Raw genomic sequence first — 21527 nt, forward strand, 5'->3', positions numbered from 1 at the left:
TGCACCAGGGACAGCAGTCCAAATCCTCCATAAAGTAGCCATATGGAGAAAATGATTAGAGGTTACTATTTGTCTTCCCTGGTGTTACAAGGAATTTTCTGGCAGGCAAAAAAAAAATGCTTTTCTTCTCACTGTGGCTGACATTTTACTGGACTAACAAACCTCTCCTATAAACTCCATAGCTGTTTGTTATTTCCCTCATATGTACTCTTACGTCTTATATATGTGAAGGTAGTGGTTCAATGTCTACAACAGAGAACCAGACAGTACTCCTGGTCTAGGGTGCTGTTCATTTGTATTTGTACCTAACGGGCTGACTTGTCTAACAAATAACAATAAAATATCTCTGGGTACCAGATCTACTTTCTTTCTCTCCATCCTCTTAACTTTTACAGTTGAGTACGACATGCTTAGTTGTTTACAGGTAAATGAATATTCCAAGGATGCCCATGATCCTGACCAGCTGACTCCAAATGTTCTTATGATTAGATCACTGACCTCTCTAGTGTACCTCTTGACTTTACTCAGTTCCATTCCTTTCTAAGTTTTGTGATTATAACAGTATGGCTGTTCCTTGACTCTAGATCAGTTCCATTCCTTTCTGTGTTTTGTGATTATAACAGTATGGCTGTTTCTTGACTCTAGATCAGTTCCATTCCTTTCTGCGTTTTGTGATTATAACAGTATGGCTGCTCCTTGACTCTAGATCAGTTCCGTTCCTTTCTGCGTTTTGTGATTATAACAGTATGGCTGTTCCTTGACTCTAGATCAGTTCCATTCCTTTCTGCATTTTGTGATTATAACAGTATGGCTGTTCCTTGACTCTAGATCAGTTCCATTCCTTTCTGCATTTTGTGATTATAACAGTATGGCTGTTCCTTGACTCTAGATCAGTTCCATTCCTTTCTGCTTTGTGATTATAACAGTATGGCTGTTCCTTGACTCTAGATCAGTTCCATTCCTTTCTGCGTTTTGTGATTATAACAGTATGGCTGTTCCTTGACTCTAGATGAGTTCCATTCCTTTCTGCGTTTTGTGATTATAACAGTATGGCTGTTCCTTGACTCTAGATCAGTTCCATTCCTTTCTGCTTTGTGATTATAACAGTATGGCTGTTCCTTGACTCTAGATCAGTTCCATTCCTTTCTGCGTTTTGTGATTATAACAGTATGGCTGTTCCTTGACTCTAGATGAGTTCCATTCCTTTCTGCGTTTTGTGATTATAACAGTATGGCTGTTCCTTGACTCTAGATGAGTTCCATTCCTTTCTGCGTTTTGTGATTATAACAGTATGGCTGTTCCTTGACTCTAGATCAGTTCCATTCCTTTCTGCATTTTGTGATTATAACAGTATGGCTGCTCCTTGACTCTAGATCAGTTCCGTTCCTTTCTGCATTTTGTGATTATAACAGTATGGCTGTTCCTTGACTCTAGATCAGTTCCATTCCTTTCTGCGTTTTGTGATTATAATAGTATGGCTGTTCCTTGACTCTAGATCAGTTCCATTCCTTTCTGCGTTTTGTGATTATAACAGTATGGCTGTTCCTTGACTCTAGATCAGTTCCATTCCTTTCTGCATTTTGTGATTATAACAGTATGGCTGTTCCTTGACTCTAGATCAGTTCCATTCCTTTCTGCGTTTTGTGATTATAACAGTATGGCTGTTCCTTGACTCTAGATCAGTTCCATTCCTTTCTGCGTTTTGTGATTATAACAGTATGGCTGTTCCTTGACTCTAGATGAGTTCCATTCCTTTCTGCGTTTTGTGATTATAACAGTATGGCTGTTCCTTGACTCTAGATCAGTTCCATTCCTTTCTGCATTTTGTGATTATATCAGTATGGCTGTTCCTTGACTCTAGATCAGTTCCATTCCTTTCTGAATTTTGTGATTATAACAGTATGGCTGTTCCTTGACTCTAGATCAGTTCCATTCCTTTCTGCGTTTTGTGATTATAACAGTATGGCTGTTCCTTGACTCTAGATCAGTTCCATTCCTTTCTGCGTTTTGTGATTATAACAGTATGGCTGTTCCTTGACTCTAGATCAGTTCCATTCCTTTCTGCGTTTTGTGATTATAACAGTATGGCTGCTCCTTGACTGTACATCAGTCACATTGTTTTCTAGTTTGTGCGATTGTACCAGCTTAGTGATTTGTTGAGGTATGATGCTCTTTTCTGATGTGCTATTATTCTTAATCTACTCTTCGCTCATTTTTAAATACCCCCCGTCTCAAACCTACTTCACTACACTGGCCTGTGAACTCTACTGTCTGTTCTTCATTATGGCTAGTCTCCAGAGTGGGATCCGTGGCCATCAGGCATGAAGACCAATGTCTGGAGCTATGAAGACAACCAAGGAGGTGATGAGTTCATCAGACCACTGTTGGTAAATTATCATCCTTTGAGTAGCTGGAGGAGCTCATCACACCCTAGATACACGTGGAGATGATTTTTTATTTATTTATTATTTTTTTAACATGAATGAGCCAATTTTCAGCAGAGACCCAGGGAGAAATGCTCCAGACGCATGTCTTTATAATTGATAGTAATCTGTTTTCTTCTTGTCACCACAGTAATGCATGTGCACACTCACTCATGCTTCTGTACTTCAGTGTAGTTGAAGACCTTGTCATATGCCTGTGGCCCTTTAGTTGAAGAGTTTGGCCCCTCTCCATGCTCTGGATATATAGTTTTGCCAATGGGCATATTATACTTTGTCTCCTGCGTTCCAGTGTCTGTTTCTGACTCTAGTTCTACACAGGTTGAGAGAAAACAAGTTTCAGTGAGGTCAAGGCATAAATGGCAAATGTTGGTTACAAAGCTGCTGTGTGTGTGTGTACCTGTAAGGAGCCTGGAAGTAAGGAGCAGTTCCTGTTGCTTTGGCCACTGTGGGTGGGGGCAGTGCAGAAAGTCATGGTATTTTTGTTAGGCTTATTGTGACTAATATACTTCTTGCTGGTGACTATTTATGTGCACTGCTGTGATTTTTCCTCTTTTATGTGCTCTCTCTTTTTCTTTATATAGGGACCTATGCCTATGAAGCAAATGTCTGTTCACCAATGGCAATCCTGTTGCTTCTGGCACCACCCATGACAGCTGCCACACAGGCAGTGATAGGTGGTTTATAAAAGAAATGTGGCCAAGGACATCCACCTATAAAAATGAAATAAAATAAATAAATAAATAGAATGAATGCATAGAGAATTAAATAAATTAATACATCCTGTGAAGGGCAGAGTGCCTCACATATACAGTCTCCTGCATCTCTGTTATAAATGTTCTTTATCAACTATATTTATGACATGGGCTGGATAAAACTGTAAAGTCATACTTGCAGCTATTCCACCACATTTCCTTAAGTAACTTCTAGATAAGGCTGCAGTGAGATGAGCACAACCAGATTTAATCTTGTCTTGGCTGAGAAAACTACCCCCCCCCCCAACCAAGTAAGGGGCTCCACCTCCTCATACAAACCATATTTGTATAACTGGGGCTTCACCTCCTCATACCAAACATATTTGTATAAATATACTAACTCCACAGTCGTACAGCCATGAAATACTAATGGTGCACTTGTAGATATGGCACCACTAATGATTTTCTTTGACAATCTACAATCAAAGAATTGCAGCCCTTCCAGATTTGCGCAAGTTGCAGCATCAAGTTCTTCTAACACCAGTAGTAGAAGGGAAGCCTCCTGCAGCAACTTCCCTACAAGAATACTTTACCTTGAATTAAACAGGTAAAAGTTGTTCACCTGTTAGAGCTGAATACAACAGTTGCACACCCAGCTGATTTAATTGCATGTTATCAAAAGTTTCAGTATATGTCAGTATTTACAGCTATAGCTTTATATATTTGGGGAGTACATACAACATGACATGTTGATGTGATACACTAAATATCTTATACCACAGAACTTTAGTGAGTAAGGTACATGATGAGTGAGAAAGCCTGAAGTTGCATAATGAGTTCTCTAATTTTACAATATAAGGTATTTCATGTATGATACAACCCATACCCCCAAATACCTGATTTATTCTTTTTTGCGTTTATTTGGTTTGAATTAAATTTCCCCATTCATTTCATTGGGATTCTGTAACTGCATGTATTTTTTACTGAATTGGCCTTTTCTACTATATAGATAGAAACAACTCTGATCCAAAACAATACCAAAACAGCAAAATCTTCAGAAGTCAGGAATCGAAAAACAGTGTGAATATTTTAGAAAATGCCCTTATGAAGGTAAAAAAGGAGAATAATATGGTAAGGAATAAATGTAATAAGGGTGAACATCACCATTATAAGAAATATCATCTGGCAACCAGTGATAAAACTTGTAAGGATATTTATTTTGTCTCTACATATAATGTAAAAAGTGGAGACATAAAGGATGTAGTGGAACATTTTTTGGAAATTTTTAGTGAAAGGCAAGGTGTTGATGCACATTTTGCCACAAAAACCTTTATTCTCCTACAAAAGGGGAAGAAATTTGAAAGATATGGTGGTACATGGTAAATTTGTAATGCCAAAATTTTGTTTACCAAGACCACTAAGTGAATTTGGTACAAGATGTTACAGTAGATGCAGTGTTTGTAGGAATATAGTTAGAACATTTAATTATATTAACAACATTAGGTTCACAGTAAGAGATAGTTTTACCTGTAGAAGCAAGGGAGTTGTGTATGCTTTACACTGTCCCTGTGGATTATATTATATAGGTGAAACTAAAAGAGAGTTTCGTATTAGGTTAGGTGAGCACATTAGAGACATAAGACATTTGCTTACCAGTGGGAGTGGGAAGCACTGAGCGGCCTTTCTGTCCGATTTGGTGAAGTTTCAGCCGGAAACTAGTAGTCCATTGGTCATTTTGGGCCAATTCCTAGCTCCTTTCAGCCCCCTGCTATAAAACACGCTAAACACGCGTTTTCCAGCTTGTACCAACTCAGCACAGATCCTCGTGGTGGCCTGCAGAGTGATCCAAGCAGCAGAGAGCTAAAAGAGTGACTTTCTACCAGATATAAGTATTTTTGTGGCTTTCCCACTGTTATTAAGCTAGCGACTGCATTTCGCCTGTTTTACTGCTACTTTAAGTGATTTCTGCATTTTACACTTTTTATTGCACTTTAAGTTACTAATTGTTGCAAATTGTTTCTGTAGGCTACACACTAAAGTGCGCTAGCCGATTTACAGCATTTATAGCATTTACTGTCTGTTTTTTTTTTTTCCTTGTCTCTGTAATAAAACAAAAAAATCTCTTGTTTTCCCGCCTTACTGAACTAGAGTAGTCCAGTTTCAGAGTTGCTGATCCCTGGGCTTTGTTTTTAGTTCCTGTTACTGATCCATTGCCTTATTAGGGAGGAGGGAAGTTTCTTTGCTTACCAGTGGGAGTGGGAAGCACTGAGCAGCCTTTCTGTCCGATTTGGTGAAGTTTCAGCCAGAAACTAGTAGTCCATTGGTCGTTTTGGGCCAATTCCTAGCTCCTTTCAGCCCCCTGCTATAAAACACGCTAAACACGCGTTTTCCAGCTTGTACCAACTCAGCACAGATCCTCGTGGTGGCCTGCAGAGTGATCCAAGCAGCAGAGAGCTAAAAGAGTGACTTTCTACCAGATATAAGTATTTTTGTGGCTTTCCCACTGTTATTTAAGCTAGCGACTGCATTTCGCCTGTTTTACTGCTACTTTAAGTGATTTCTGCATTTTACACTGTTTATTGCACTTTAAGTTACTAATTGTTGCAAATTGTTTCTGTAGGCTACACACTAAAGTGCGCTAGCCGATTTACAGCATTTATAGCATTTACTGTCTGTTTTTTCCTTGTCTCTGTAATAAAACAAAAAAAAATCTCTTGTTTTCCTGCCTTACTGAACTAGAGTAGTCCAGTTTCAGAGTTGCTGATCCCTGGGCTTTGTTTTTAGTTCCTGTTACTGATTCATTGCCTTATTAGGGAGGAGGGAAGTTTCTTTGCTTACCAGTGGGAGTGGGAAGCACTGAGCAGCCTTTCTGTCCGATTTGGTGAAGTTTCAGCCAGAAACTAGTAGTCCATTGGTTGTTTTGGGCCAATTCCTAGCTCCTTTCAGCCCCCTGCTATAAAACACGCTAAACACGCGTTTTCCAGCTTGTACCAACTCAGCACAGATCCTCGTGGTGGCCTGCAGGGTGATCCAAGCAGCAGAGAGCTAAAAGAGTGACTTTCTACCAGATATAAGTATTTTTTGTGGCTTTCCCACTGTTATTTAAGCTAGCAACTGCATTTCGCCTGTTTTATTGCTACTTTAAGTGATTTCTGCATTTTACACTGTTTATTGCACTTTAAGTTACTAATTGTTGCAAATTGTTTCTGTAGGCTACACACTAAAGTGCGCTAGCCGATTTACAGCAATTACTGTCTGTTTTTTCCTTGTCTCTGTAATAAAACAAAAAATCTCTTGTTTTCCGCCTTACTGAACTAGAGTAGTCCAGTTTCAGAGTTGCTGATCCCTGGGCTTTGTTTTTAGTTCCTGTTACTGATCCATTGCCTTATTAGGAAGGAGGGAAGTTTCTTTGCTTACCAGTGGGAGTGGGAAGCACTGAGCTGCCTTTTGTCTGATTTGGTGAAGTTTCAGCCAGAAACTAGTAGTCCATTGGTCGCTTTGGGCCAATTCCTAGCTCCCTTCAGCCCCTGCTATAAAACACGCTAAACGCGTGTAAGCCTTGATTTAGCTGAGTTACCACTGTTGCACACAAGAGCAGCGGCGGTTAAACAAGGTTAAACTATTTGGGCCATCTAAATTCCACTCTTCCAATTTTCCCTTAAAACTACCTTCCTCGAGCTGTACTGCTGATCTAACCAGCATATCCTATAACTGAAAAGTTCATCTCTACTTGATTCCCAAGTAGACTATTCTCTATCTGTAAAGCCTAGCACTTACTCCTACAGTACTTGCACCTTGATAAAGCACTCTTATTATAGATAGTACCCCACCAGCCTAAAACCCACTTCCCCGGAGTCCTTTGAAAGTCTCTTTATCTACTACTTCTAGTATGTCGAGGGATCAGTTGCTAGTGTCCTCTCCAGCTCAACTGGTGAACCTGGGAATATTGAGGCAATGTTACAACTGCCTCATGTACACAGACAATCCTCTCCTTCTCCCACAAAACACAAATACATGCGAGAGATGCAACTATACGGCCAAACTGGAGGCTGAGCTCTCTCAACATAGGACTGGCAAGACCAGACAGGAGGAGAAGGTAACCACACACAATACATACCCAGTCACACATGGTACCATCACAACTTCAAATCATACACATACTCACACAAAGACATACTCGGAGGCTCTGATCAAAAATTTACCAAAACAGCAGAGGCCACCAAAGCAGACACCCAAACAACTACCACCTCACGACCCAACACATGCAACACATAGACCACACAGTCAGAGTGTCAAACAGTCACAGCCCTTAAGGCCAAACAAAATGCCAGACACACTTGTCATTGGTGATTCCATAGTCAGACACACTGACGTCCGGCTCACCAGACTGAGTAAAGAGAAGGTCACAGTAAGCTGCCTGTCAGGCGCTAGAATCCGCCACATAACGCAAGCACTCAGGTCTCTCAACAGCAGGTACAAGTACGACTCAGTCATTGTCCACGCTGGTGTCAACGACCTGAGACGTACCTCCTTGGACTACATGAAAAGGGACATCGAGGAGCTCTCTGATTATGTAGCCCAGGCAGGTATGACCCTGACCTTGAGCAGTATCCTACCTTCACCTAGAATGATGCCGCAATACAGTGATAAGATGATCAGCTTTAATAATTGGCTTAAATTCTGGTGTCATTCAAAGGGGATCCAATGTCTGTCTGCCTGGGATGACATGCTGGACAAGCCACGCTGCTTCGCAAGGGACGGCTTGCACCTGTCACCCTTGGGCGTCCGGATATTGGCAAAGGCTCTTGCCACCCCATAGTGCCTTTTTAGGCAAGGCTCAAATTCTAAACCTACCACCCTAGAACACCAAAAAGGAAAAAACTAAGGGTAATGCTGCTCAATGCCAGAAGTCTCAATCTCAAGATGCACGCACTCGAGGCCCTTCTCAATATGGAGAACATCGATGTCTGTGCTGTGACAGAAACCTGGTTCAAGGCTCCTGAGAGCACCCCAGCACTAACAGGTTTCACCTCATATCATGCGTTCCGGCCCCAAAATCCGGACAACACCAAGAAAGGAGGGGTGTGTCCATATTCATAAAGGACACCCACACCTCAAGGTTGGTGGCAACGCATGATGCATCGGAGACCATCCAGGTGCAATTAACCATAGGCAAGACTGCTCTGCAATTTGTAGCATGTTACAGGCCACCCTCTCAAACTCAGGAACCTCACATGGCCTTCCTGAAAACATTGGAGGGATAAATGTATCTCCAAACACCATCATACTAGGTGACTTTAACTACCCTAATATAGACTGGGAACACTACTCAAGCCCGAACACTCTAACCCAAAGATTCCTGGAGTTCATAAACTCAAATGCCATGGAACAACTAGTCACCATCCCCACAAGAGGAGAAAACATACTTGATCTCATCATCACGAACATGGGATCAAAATGTTCAACACCGGAAGTATACCCCTCACTGGTGAGATCAGATCATAAACTAATCTCGCTGGAGGTCCTCATCCCGCCCCACCTGAAACAAAAAGACCACAGTGAAAAACTTCTCAAAAGCCGATTTCACACTTCTAAAAACTAGTGTGGTCTCCTTTAAGGCCCCTGAGCCAGTGGTAAACATTACTCAAACCGCTGAATCACTTACAAATGCCTTCTACCAGCACCTACAGGACTGCATGGATCAGGCAATCCCAAACAAAACTAAGACTCTCTGTACCAAAGGCAAGCGTCCAGTCTGGTGGACCCCAGCCATAAACAAGCTCTACAACAAAAGGAGGAAGCTACTACAAGATAGAGCAAAATCCTTGAAAGGTAAGACACCTTTGATCATTATAAGTAAAAACTAAGAGCTCTCATAAAATCATCCAAGGCAAATTTTGAGAGAAAAATCGCCAAGGACTCTAAAGAGAATCATAAGGCCTTCTTTAGCTATGTTAGAAACCTAGGAGGAAACTCCCAGATATGCTCAGAATTAGTTCAAAATGATGTGAAAATTACTGAACCTACACACATTGCCAACATACTGGCTGACAGGTTCAGTGCAAACTTCTCCCCTCCCCAAAAGGAGAGAAATCAATTCCAGAGAATTGTAAACCCCCCAAACATCACCAACGCCCAGGTGAGAACTGCCCTCACTAAGGCAAAAACACAGCATCCATGGGACCGGATGGTGTCCCCGGCTGTGTGCTTCATGAACTCAATGAGGAATTAAACCCACAGTTAGGACAGCTGTTTAATCTTAGCCTCACCTCAGGATACGCACCCAAGGAGTGGCGCGGCGACTGTGGTCCCACTTCATAAGGGCGGTGCCTCCACAGACCCTGGAAATTACCGCCCATTAGCTTGACAAGCCTTATCTGCAAAGCCATGGAGAGGATCATAATGGAACTCATAAATAAAGACATAGGGAACTTGCAGACTTTGGATCCAACTCAGTTTGGCTTTGTCAAAGGCAGATCCTGCCTCTTAAACTTGGTTGACTTTTTCGAGACAGTCACCAAGGCCATTGATGAGGAAAGGCAGTCCATACAGCCTACCTCGACCTGGCAAAGGCCTTCGACACAATACCCCACTCAGGTATCATCGAAAAACTCATCAGCTTGAATGTAAACCCATACATCACAAGATGGGTTGCAAACTGGCTAAGTGACAGAACCCACAGGGTCAGAGTTGCTGGAGCCATGTCAGACTCAAAGCCTGTCACAAGTGGTGTCCCACAGGGCTCAGTCCTGGGTCCACTCTTGTTCGGCATCTACTTTTCTGAAGTACAAGCAAACACAGGAGGGTTATGGCTGACAAAGTTTGCAGATGACTGCAAACTGGGCCATAGTCGAAAACACATCTGACACAGATATCCTCCAGAAGGGCCTCACAGAAATGGATAACTGGTGCCAGAGCCATGGCCTGAAGTTAAACGCCAAAAATGCATAGTCATACCCTTTGGGAAAAACAAGGCTACCCCTAGCTACCATATAGGTGGGAATCCACTGAGCACAGAAAAAGTCATCAGAGATCTGGGGACCCAGGTTGACAGTAGCCTTCGCTTGACACTCATGTTGCTAAAGTAGTTAGGAAAACCTTCTATATCACCCACCTGATCATGAAGGGATTCACATCTAGATCAAGGGAGGTCATCGTCCCCTGTACTCATCACTTATTAGACCTATGATTGAGTACAATGCCCGTTCGAATGTATCTGACCAGACACCTGCTGCAGCTTGAAAGGCCCCAAAAGTTCCTCACCAAAAGGATAAAGGGTCTCAAAAATATGTCTTATGCTGCCCGACTGAAAGAACTCCAGCTCTATTCAGTCTCATACCGCTTGCTCAGAGGTGACCTGTGCCTGACATATAAGGCCATGTCAAACCCAGATTTGATGAATATGCTTCACCTCAAAAATCTAGATCCCTCAGAACCACAAGGGCGGAGACTTAAACCTTGACACGGTTATAAATAGAACGTGCTGGAGGGACAGATTCATCACCCAGAGACTCCCTATGCTGTGGAACAAAATCCCGGTACATGTGAGGCAGAGCACCTCTCTGGTCTTGTTCAAGAGGAATCTTGACCAATGGATGGGAGATTGCAGATATACCCCAGGGATTACTTCAGCGTCACTGCTTGACAGAGGCACAGCAAAATGATAGGCATAGTTTTTATTCAAACTAAAGGGGTGGCGAAAGCCACATAACTATGGGCTAGGCTTATAAATGCCCTTGGGCAGATAGCCTAGTATGAACCTATGAACCTATGAACCTATAAAAGGGAAAATAAATTTATTGCCACACATTTTAGTGTTTATCATAATAGTGATGCTTCATTTTTAACAGGAACAGTTTTAGAAAGTGTGAAATGTCTTTGTAATGATGAAAATGCTTTGAAATATAACTTACAATATAAGGAAAGTATTTTTATTTTGAAATACAATACAATGACACCCTGTGGATTGAATAATGAAATAAACTGGAGGTGTCTGCTTTGAAACTTTTTTGAACATAATTGTTTAATTAATTGTTTAATTAATTGCTATGAGTATATATATATCCATTCTTTCAGTGAGAATGTATACTCATGAAAGGTGGTTACACCGAGGCGCTGGAGAATAAAGAATTTGCTTTTGGATTTGACTTTGGTTCCTGTTTTTCGATTCCTGACTTCTGAAGATTTTGCTGTTTTGGTATTGTTTTGGATCAGAGTTGTTTCTATCTGAAGGTGTGTGGAGTGGAGTTTGTGCAACTTTTCTACTATATGTACACATTGAAGCAAACATAGTGTCAACACGATTGCATGAGGCTGTAATTGCATATATTGCTTACTGAACAGGCCTTTGTACTATATGTACACATTGAAGTAAACATAGTGTCAACACGATCGCATGAGATGGTGTGAGAAAGTCACTGGGACTCACAAAGTTTCTTTTCTTCTGTGCTAATTATCTAACACTTATTGGTTAATTAGCATGACAGAGATAAGTTCAGATTCAGAGACATGCTATAACTGCTTACTGTATTAATGCTTATAATTATCTCATTTTATTTATTTATTTTACATTTGACCAGGAAAGCCTGACTAGGCTCCACAGCGCCTGTTTTTAGTGGAGGCCGAGGGAGAAATGCTCCAGATGCATGTCTTTAGAATGTGGGAGGAAACTGGAGTACCAGGAGGAAACCCACACAAGCGCAGGGAGAACATGCAAACTCTGCACAGAAGGCACCCCAGCCAAGAATCAAACTGGAGAACCTTTTGCTGTGAGGCGACAATGTTAACTGCTGCACCGCTGTGCCGCCCATTCATTATAGGAAGGAGCTTTTGAAATCACTGATTCAGCATGATTACCCATGGTAGTGTCAACATTAAGTGACTGAACAGGCCAATAGAGGAACGCAGTTTAAAAAAGGCTCGCCTTTCTGTTCACAGCCTGTGATACTGATTCCTTCCCTTTACCTGTCCTTTCTTGAATTAAAGACTGAAGCCAAAGAACTGACAATAGAATGGAAAATAAGGCTCATATTCCCTTCATTTTAAAGAATACATTTACTGTTATATCATATCATATTTGGAAACAGTAAAAATACAGTTTGCTGCTAAATAATATGACTCTGGGGAAGAAGAATCTTTTGTTTTGGTTGTTGTTCTTGACTGCTTCTCCTTTTGCATTCTGTTTAGCGCACTTACAATCATTCTTGTAGATAACGTTACTCTGTGATGGTGAAGCCATTTATGGGGTGGATCAGGGGCTGTAAAAAGTTTTTATCCTTAAAAATTCTCATCTTTCTTTCTTAGTGTAATGATGACACAGATTGTCATTCAGGGACTTTGGCTGAAGTTTCTCTCCTTTCCTTTTGGGAAAAAAGTGTTTATAATGATCCAGCAGAAACTGAAAAGTGGACATTTTTAACCTTGCTTTGTACTTCACTAATGTCCAACAAATAAACAAATAGATAAAAAACAATATTTTTGACATTTAAGGTGAAGAAATACAGTAGATTAATTCAAATAATCCTTATGCAGCCCAAATTTCCCTTCTTTTCCGGGCAGCACATTCATCCTTACTCCTCCTTCCTTGGACAGTATCCTATTTCCTGGACAGTTTCCTGTTTCCTTGGACAGTATCCTATTTCCTGTACAGTTTCCTGTTTCCATCCCCAGCAATACCTTTTGTGTAGCAGATGTTTCTAAAGAAATAGACTAAAAATCTGGCAAGTCAAACTTGAGCTTTTGTGAGTTCATGCAAGTAACAGCAGGTCAACCAGATATGACAAGCTACAGTTTCCTTATGCAGCAATAATTTATAAATTATTCATTTATCGTCCTCCTACAGGATGGGGATCACCATGTTTTTTAAGTAGCCATGACTATGTTTCAGTACTTCATAAAGGTGGCACAGAAAGCTTTATAATAATTGTGTAAAGACAGCAATTTAAAGTACTGATGGGCGCCCCAGTTGGCACAGGGCCCTAGACGGTGCTGAGGAAGTCTTGTACTAGATATGGCTCTAGGTATATCCACTGCCTATTCAAAAAGAGTAAAAAAATGAAAGTTGTATCTTGCCAGCAACAAATGTCACTATTACCTACTGATGAGCAGGATAAATCTGGTATCATTTCAGCGGGCCTTCAGAAAAAAATGGCAAGGGTTTATATGGGAAGCAAAGATGTGCTGTTACATTACAGGCCAGGAAGCAGTAGAGGGGCAGTAAATAGTTGAAATGCAGCACACAAGTAATTGATTGATGGATGGATAAATGTTATGGGTCTCTAGATGCTCATTAGAAAGGCATCAAAAGTGCACATAGATGGGGGGGTTAGATGGGGGGGGAGGAATAAGCATCTCTTGCTTCTTCAGGCAGTTTATGTCTCTGGTGTTCGGTTAAGAACTTCGGGATCCATTTTTTATCTTTGTCTGCAGAAAGAGCCCAATAGCTTCACCTTCTGCATTGCACTGACCTATTGCTTCCTCCAATTGTGCAAGACTCCTCCAGGCCATTCAATCCCCAGTGGAGGTGAGAGTTGGGTATTAGGGAGTAGACCAGCCTACAGATCTGGTGGATAATCTTGTCTCCAACCCCTTGGCAGCCTGCAAGCTCCACTGCGGAGCTGTATGCTTGCATGCTTCCATGCAAGCACAACCTACTGACCAAGTGGCATACTGCTTGCAGTGGGACCATGCTAGACTCTTCATGCTGTAGTGATACAGCTATATTCTTGCAGATGTATGAGATACGAAGAGCCAAGCTGTCTCCATTTCCCACCAGGATTGGAGAGCTAATGTTAGCTGCTGACTTCCATCTGCTTCTACCCAGTTCCACCTGCCCCCATTCCGCTACTTGAATGCTGGTTGTCTAGGATACATATAGGGCCTTATTTCACTGCACCATGGGTCTAGGTCAAGAACTTCGGCATCTTTGAATAGGCAGTAATTTCTTTTTCTGAAAAAAATTCTGCGGTGCTTTTTTTCCCCCAGATTAAATTATAGATCAAACTGCATCCGAGCTCAGTAGGTGGACTTTGGAAGTTTATTCTCCATAATAAACATGCCTGGATGAGGCCTGGAGTATTTTTTTTTAGTTCATTAGATGGTTGGTTTCTCTGCTGTGTTTATTTAATAACCACAGTCTATGTTTAGGGTGCCCAGTAATGGCATATTGTCTGGCAGTACAGCTTAAAGAGTTAAAGGTATTAGCTGTTGGGTAACTTTGTCCTTTAAGGGTCTATACTAGAACATCGAAGTTTCAAAACTTTGAATCTTCTAATATCAAACCCTATTCAGCGAAAGCTGAAAATATCGAAGCAACAGAAAACCCAATTTTTTCCTGGGGAAAGGATTCAGTTATCTGTTTCTGTTGCTTCGACATTTTCAGCGCTGTGGTGGAAAGTTACGGGTCAGGTTCAGGTAAGTGTGCGATTGAGTGCAGGTTAGGTTAGTTAGAGCGCGGGTTAGGTATGTGTGCGATTGTGTGGACGTGATGGTTAGGGCGGGTTAGGTGAGTTAGGCTTAGGGCGTGTGTCAGGTATGTGTGCGATTGTGTGGACGTGAGGGTTAGGGCGGGGTAGGTGACTTAGGGTTAGGGCGCAGGTGAGGTGAGTGTGCGATAGTGACAGACCTTAGGGTTAGGGTTTGGGTTAAGGTAAGTGGATAGTTAGTGGTGTGTGTATAGTTTAGTGTAGGGTTAGGTGTAAGATTTTAGGTGTATATGTGTGGATTGCTGTTTGTTTGGTGTGCTTGTGTTGTGTGTATGTGTTTTGGAACAGCAATTTTTTTCCCTCTGAAAAAATTTGCTGTTTTGTATGTTCGATGTTTTTATCTTCTGCTGAATAGGTTTCGATATTAGAACATTCAAAGTTGTGAAACTTTGATGTTCTGATATAGACCCATCCTTTCAGGCTGTGGTTTGATTCACTCAATCACCACTTGCTTTCCATGTGCCTCTTGAGCAAACCATTTAGTTAATAGCAGTTCTAGTTTGTTTATAAATAATAGACATATTCATAGTTGTTTTAGCTGGTTAACAATTAACTAAAAGTAGTTGTCATCTTGCTTTTTTATTGCTTTTGTACTTGTAGCAATTAAGGAGGCAGATATGCCCAGGAATCTGATACTAATCCATACAAGCCTGTATTAGTTTGCTGATTACAGAAGGCAGAGTGTATAGAATGCATGGATGTACAGGAGGTGACAATGTCTTAACCAGTACTGCTTCCTCCATCCAATGCTGTCCTTGGTGACCAGGGACGCAGCACAGGGCAGAACTAATAGCTGGCCATACCCCTCAACTTCTTAGAGCAAGAAATTTGGCAAAGTCATGAATAATGGGGGGCCAAATGCCCAAAAATAGGGACACTTTTTAAATATTGCTGTTACAAACTTAGGAAATGGATAAAAGAACAGGTTTTGCATTTGCATGAATTTTCTGAAACACAATTGCCAAAAGCTCTTTCTCAGTCTGGTATACTACATCGCAGTTTGGGTAAGAGCTCTTGATGCATAGACAACAGGTTGATCCTGTTATAGAATGACTCCACCAAGACCAAATTTTGGAAGCATCACAGGAAAGTGAAACTGGCTTGCATACATATTAATATCTGAGAGTTGGTGGACTAGCAATTCTCTGTTTCAAGACTTCAAATGCTCATTGGTGTTGCTCAAACTAAGACAAGGATACATCTTTACATGTCAGCTCTCTGACTGGTGCTGAAAGTTGGCTCAAGTCTGGAATGAACTTACCATTGTAATTGACCATGCCAAGAAAATGTTGCAGGGCTTGAACATTTGTCTTTAGCTGGCATCTCGAGAATGGCTGTTTGCTTTAAAGGACCTGGTCGTAGGCCTGTACTCGTAAATAAATGACCAACATAAGTAACTTCTTGTAGCCTGAATTTGGATTTGTGTGGATTAAGCTTAAGATTCACTTGATGTGCCCTTTTTGAACTTTTCTGAGGTTTCTGTCATTTTTGGCTTCATCACAACTTCCTACTAGTGTGTTGTCCACTATAATATCACAAAGATAGCTGGAAAAAAATTGCCCCATTACACACTGAAAGACTTCACTTGCAGAATTTATCCCAAATGGCATTCTCAAATGTCTGTACCTGCCAAACTTAGTGAGCAATGATGATTTTTCGTCAAGGTGAATTTATCAAAATGAACTCTTTGCATCAAGACAGAAAAAATAGTGGCATTTGGCATCAAGACTGCAAGTTCTTTGACTGTGCGCATTGGATAATGAGGCCTTTTTAGTGCTTTGTTCAAATCTTGTGGATCAATGCATATTCTGATGTCATCTGAGCATTTCTTATGAGCTGTCACCATGGAAGATACCCACTGAGTTGGAGGTTCAACTGGGCAAATCAAACCTTGTTGCACCATTTTATTTAACTCGGCTTTGCCTCTGTCCTGCAAGGCTACTGGAACTTTACGTTCTGGCCTGATAACTGGACTGACCTCTGGGTGTAACTTCATGGAGTACACAACTGGAAGCTTGCCTAGTTTGTCTTCAAAAAGATCAGCATGGGTAGAAAAAATGTGTTGGGCAAAATTATAGTAGTGGTCTTTCAAGCTAACATGATGGAATTCCTTATTAAATGAAAGCAGTCCAATTTTCAAACTGTCTCTGAGTCCTAATAATGACTGGACATGCTTCTTGACCACACACAATAACAAGTCGTAGCTTCTTCCATCAGAGTACAATGAAAGCACTACTGAGCCTTTGGTTTGAATTTCTTCACTTCCATAAGCAACAAGCTTCGCACACCTTGCCAGATCAAGCCTTTCACCTTTACATACTCTAGCTAATGTTTCTGCAGACATAACACTGCACTTGGAACCTGTGTCAGCTTTGAGCTCTGTGGGTTTGCCATTTATTCAAACAGTACAAAATACTTCATTCTTGGTCCTTAAATCTATTGCATTGACTGTTTCATGAAGCACTGACACACCATCAACATAATGAGTTGGGTTACAGCTTTCTAATTCATCAACTCATTTTGTAAAATGTTTCCTTTGATTAAAAGAATGTGGGGTCTTTTGATTTACTAAATCTTTTAAAATGATTCCATTTATTGCATTTGTGGCATTGTTGACCAAAAGCTAAACATTTTTCCTTTCTAGATTCATGACTTCCACCACAGTTATAACAGTTGGCAATGAAACTGGGTTGGGGTCCATGCTTTGAGTGTGCTGACTTATTCTTCACTGAGACTTTGCGAATGCTGGAATTTGCTGGAAAGCTCTGGGGTTTACCAGTGAGTGCTGCAGGGGTTACTGCTGCCTCCATGTGCTTGGGCTTGTTTCTTTTAACCACGTGCTGCATGTTATCAACAAGAGCTTTATCACTCTGCCTTCTAGAGCTGCTCTCATCTGTAAGCATGTGTGTGTGCTTTTCTGTGAACTCATATATCTGAAAAATCTCAATGGCCTTATTCAAATTTAAATCACTGTCACAAAGCAAAATCTTTCTCACAGCATCATCTTTTGTGCCACACACAAGTTTGTCCTTTATCAATTCATCCCTTAAATCACCAAATCTGCACATTTTAGCTTTATTTCTCAGGTCAGTTATATATGCTGCAAATGTTTCACCAGGCTTTTCATTGTAACATTTGTGTGGGGGTTACACATTTCTCAAAATTTAAGTTTTAAGTTCTCTGGGTCCTCCCTTGACTCAGCCGGTACAACAATATAATGATTTTCCCCCTCTCCTGTATAGATAGCAGGTGCATACACAAATGAACCCTCCCTTTCTGTAGCTTCTGACCCAGCTAAATTAAGCAGAATAAATGCCTTTGTATGTGCATCTTTATCAGAAAATGCAGCTTGTATGCAAATCTCGTACTCCTGCTCAAACATTCTCCAGTTCTCAGCAATATTACTGTCAAAATTCAAGTGCACTGTGGTTTTGAAATCTGTCTGCCATACCTACAAAGTATACACAAGCACACTGAAAATATTGCCCTTGTAATTATGTATGAACAAACTATTCTTTGAGCTTGTAATAAAATTCAAATGCACAATAAACTCTTTGAAATACTTTAATTTGCGAAATATGCTCTGTAATGGCTGTGCTGTGCGAAATATGCCCTGTAATGGCTGTACTTTTGCGAAATGTACCATGTAATGGCTCTACTTTTGTGAAATAGCTTTATTGTAACACTGCACAAACATGCAACGACTTTATATACTTCTGATAACTCAAATATCTTTGTTAATACGAAAATACATGCTTTGCAAAAAATGTGGTCTTCTCCCTTTATTTTATTAGTTTTATGCAATTTGGACTTTATTTCAAACATTTTCTATAGTAATTTGAATATTTTTATCAGTATCGTACATATCGGTTTATGCAAATATCATTTAGAATGTTCTGTATGCCCTGTTTCATATTTTGTGAATAAGAAATAGTGCCGAGCAAGTTTTAGTATATAAAATTCATTTCTGACCTTTGCAAAGCATGCACATTTAGGGATGATTCACTCCTTTATATTAGCTGCATGTCTCTCGGTCTTGCTTCTGCATCCCTTTCTGACGCCATGTCACTCGTTCCTCTTTAACGCATACGACAAGAAGGTCTGAGGTTTCGTTCAGATGCTTTAATACATATAAACACATCAGGATGGATAGCAGCATCATTAAATATGAATGAACTAGTTAATAGACAGAGCTTACATACATACATACTTACATCTCAACAGCTAACTGAAAAATGACAGTCAGACTTGCACGTGCTCATTGTTTATACACTTCTGCAAGCAGTTGGATAGCTTCTTAAAGGTAAATAAGCATATATTGATCTACAAAGACTTTAATGTTGATAAAAAAAATGATATTTAGTCTGTGATGTAATAGACAGACATCTTGGGCTAAATAGGCCATGCTTTCCTCCCTGGAGATATGATGAAATTAACATCAGGTTTTGCTGTTTGGACCCGATTCACTAAAGCCTACACTGAGTGTACACTAAGTGTACACGGGTTTACTATCAGATTTGCGAACGTCACTCGGTCGAACGTTGTATAGTCGAACGCATAAGGTCGGAAACACAAATGTCGAAGGCAGTATAATCAATCGAGGAACGGTTTTACCATGGGTCGAGGTAGGTGTACAGTATAATACCCTACTACAAACATCCTCCCTACCTCGACCCATGGTAAAACCGTTCCTCGATTGATTTTACTGCCTTCGACATTTGTGTTTCCGACCTTATGGGTTTGTCTATACAACGTTCGACCGAGTGACGTTCGCAAATCTGATAGTAAACCGTGTACACGATATGTATTCAAAAAAATTCTTATCGCATTTTTTGTGCTTTCTAGTCACTCAGATTACACTGTGTGTGCATATAGTCTGCACTTTGTGGTAACGTTTATGAATCCCTGTCAATATTTAAAGCTGCTAGGAAAACTGAAATTAGGAGGAAGAAGGCGTGAGTTATGCCTGTGTTGTCTGTTCACTCAGAATGGCGTACACTTAGTGTACACTTAGTGTAGGTGTTAGTGAATTCTAGGGACTGTCTTCTTTAGTGAACCTGGGATTAGTAGGGCTCAGATCCCAGAAGAACACGATTGGTTTTCTCACTATAAATGTGAATATTTGTAAGCACAACTTGTTATTACTTCGATGCACTTAAACAGCCTATTTTAAAGTGGTAAATGTTAACCTGTTTTCTTTTTTCTTGTTTTGTTTTTAAGTATTCAGTTTGAGTGCAAACAATACATTACTTGTGATATTTCAATTTCATTGCAGGAGGTCTCAAAGGAGCAACCATTGTCGATGCCTTAGACACACTTTATATCATGGGACTGGACAAGGAGTTTGCCATAGGAAAAGAGTGGGTGGAAAAAAACCTTGACCTTAACATGGTAAGCTGTAATTCCAGATATAAAATGCTCTTTCTAAAAGAACACATCAGACATGCACACACGGGCTAACACACAGAGTCACTTACTAGAATTAAGGCTGTAAGCTTCACATTTCAGACTCTCTGCAGATTGCATGCTCATTTTTTCTTTTGTGAGTCATATCCCTTTTACTTGGCATTTAATCAGCTCTGTCAAAGTCTTAACCTTGAGATCTGTATGGTAACCTTTGCACATGTCAGATTCACTTTGCCTTCCTTTAGCACCTTTCTGGAAAGTTCAGTACCACCATTGTGGCTGACATGTTTAATGCTTTAAATCTGAATGCAATTACTGATTATTTCCTACAGCAGTTTGTCTGTAATAAATAATGGATAAGCACACATTTTAAGATACAACAAGGTCATACTGAACATTGGCACACAAGGAATGACAGTCTTCAGTTTCATTTGTATCATTGTAGTCATTTCTGACATATGAGAAAAAGACGATTTGCCTACATATATTTCTGAGGAAAATAAGACAAGAATTTACCGAATGTTCTATGCTTGGTGGGGACATAGAGAGAACCTTCATCTTGGTGTCTGTTAATAAGCTGTCCTCAAACTTCTGCAAAAAGAAAAAAAAGCGTTGCTCTGCTGGGATTGGCCAAACTGGGCTGCAGAAGTTATGTGCAAAATAAAATAAAAATCTTCCTCCTTGGATAAACAAACACGAGGTTTATTGAAGCAAATCTTAAAAAGGTGCTTAGATTCAAACACCCACACCAAAATAAGGCATATGAGTAACCATGCAATGAATTGTAAGTCAAAGTAAAGACAGTTTCAGGTGTAAAACTGCATTATTACCACTCACAGCTCTGTTAATTAAAATTAGCAAATGAACTTGAACTTGCTACTGTTTTAAGAATAACAAAATGTTCAAAAAAATAAGATTACAAATAATACACATGCTCAGACTGCATGACCTTAATGCATTGTGCAATATCCAATAAAAACATTTACATTGTAAATACAATTTTTTTTGAAACACAGAATGTGTAAACCATAGAAAACTGCATTTATTTAAATCACATAAAATTAGTGACACAATGTTTACTCCCTCCTTGTCCTGAGTACAGAAGCACATTAAGCAACCTAGGCTTGTGTAAGGTTACTGAATGGCTTTAGACTGAATGCTGTTCTGTTGGGGAGCAAAGGCCAAAAACAACTTTCTTTGATCTCTGAGGCTAAACCTTTCCCCACTGTTGTGAGACCTCAGATTTGGTATATATACATTGGGGGATTGAGGGGTCTTCTCCCACTTGGGGGTGCAGGAGGGATTGCACCCTGCACAAAAGAGATATTTTTAATGTTCGCTGAAATTATTTTGGGCAGTTTTTTTTTTCAACCAAGCAGCATTTTAGTTAAAGCTGTTAAATCGAAAGCAAGATGTGTGAACAAAGTGCACTTCATAGTCATTCCTTATTACTTGACTCAGTGCAAATAGATGATTGCAACAAGTAGTAGGATCATTTGGCA

The 21527-nt window shown here is 40.4% G+C and overlaps 1 protein-coding gene across 1 annotated transcript in view; it reads left to right on the forward strand.

Moving 5' to 3' along the window:
• LOC122816395 (mannosyl-oligosaccharide 1,2-alpha-mannosidase IA-like) overlaps nucleotides 1–21527 on the forward strand; it is a 1552790-nt gene that overhangs the window by 279651 nt on the left and 1251612 nt on the right. Inside the window, exon 3 of the mRNA XM_044089154.1 lies at nucleotides 19895–20010. Coding sequence (XP_043945089.1) covers nucleotides 19895–20010 — 116 coding nt within the window. The remainder of the gene's footprint in view (nucleotides 1–19894; nucleotides 20011–21527) is intronic.

Source organism: Protopterus annectens, chromosome 1.part1 (assembly GCF_019279795.1).
Source record: "Protopterus annectens isolate FY-2018-M chromosome 1.part1, PAN1.0, whole genome shotgun sequence".
In the NCBI taxonomy this organism is placed as follows: Eukaryota; Metazoa; Chordata; order Ceratodontiformes; family Protopteridae; genus Protopterus; species Protopterus annectens.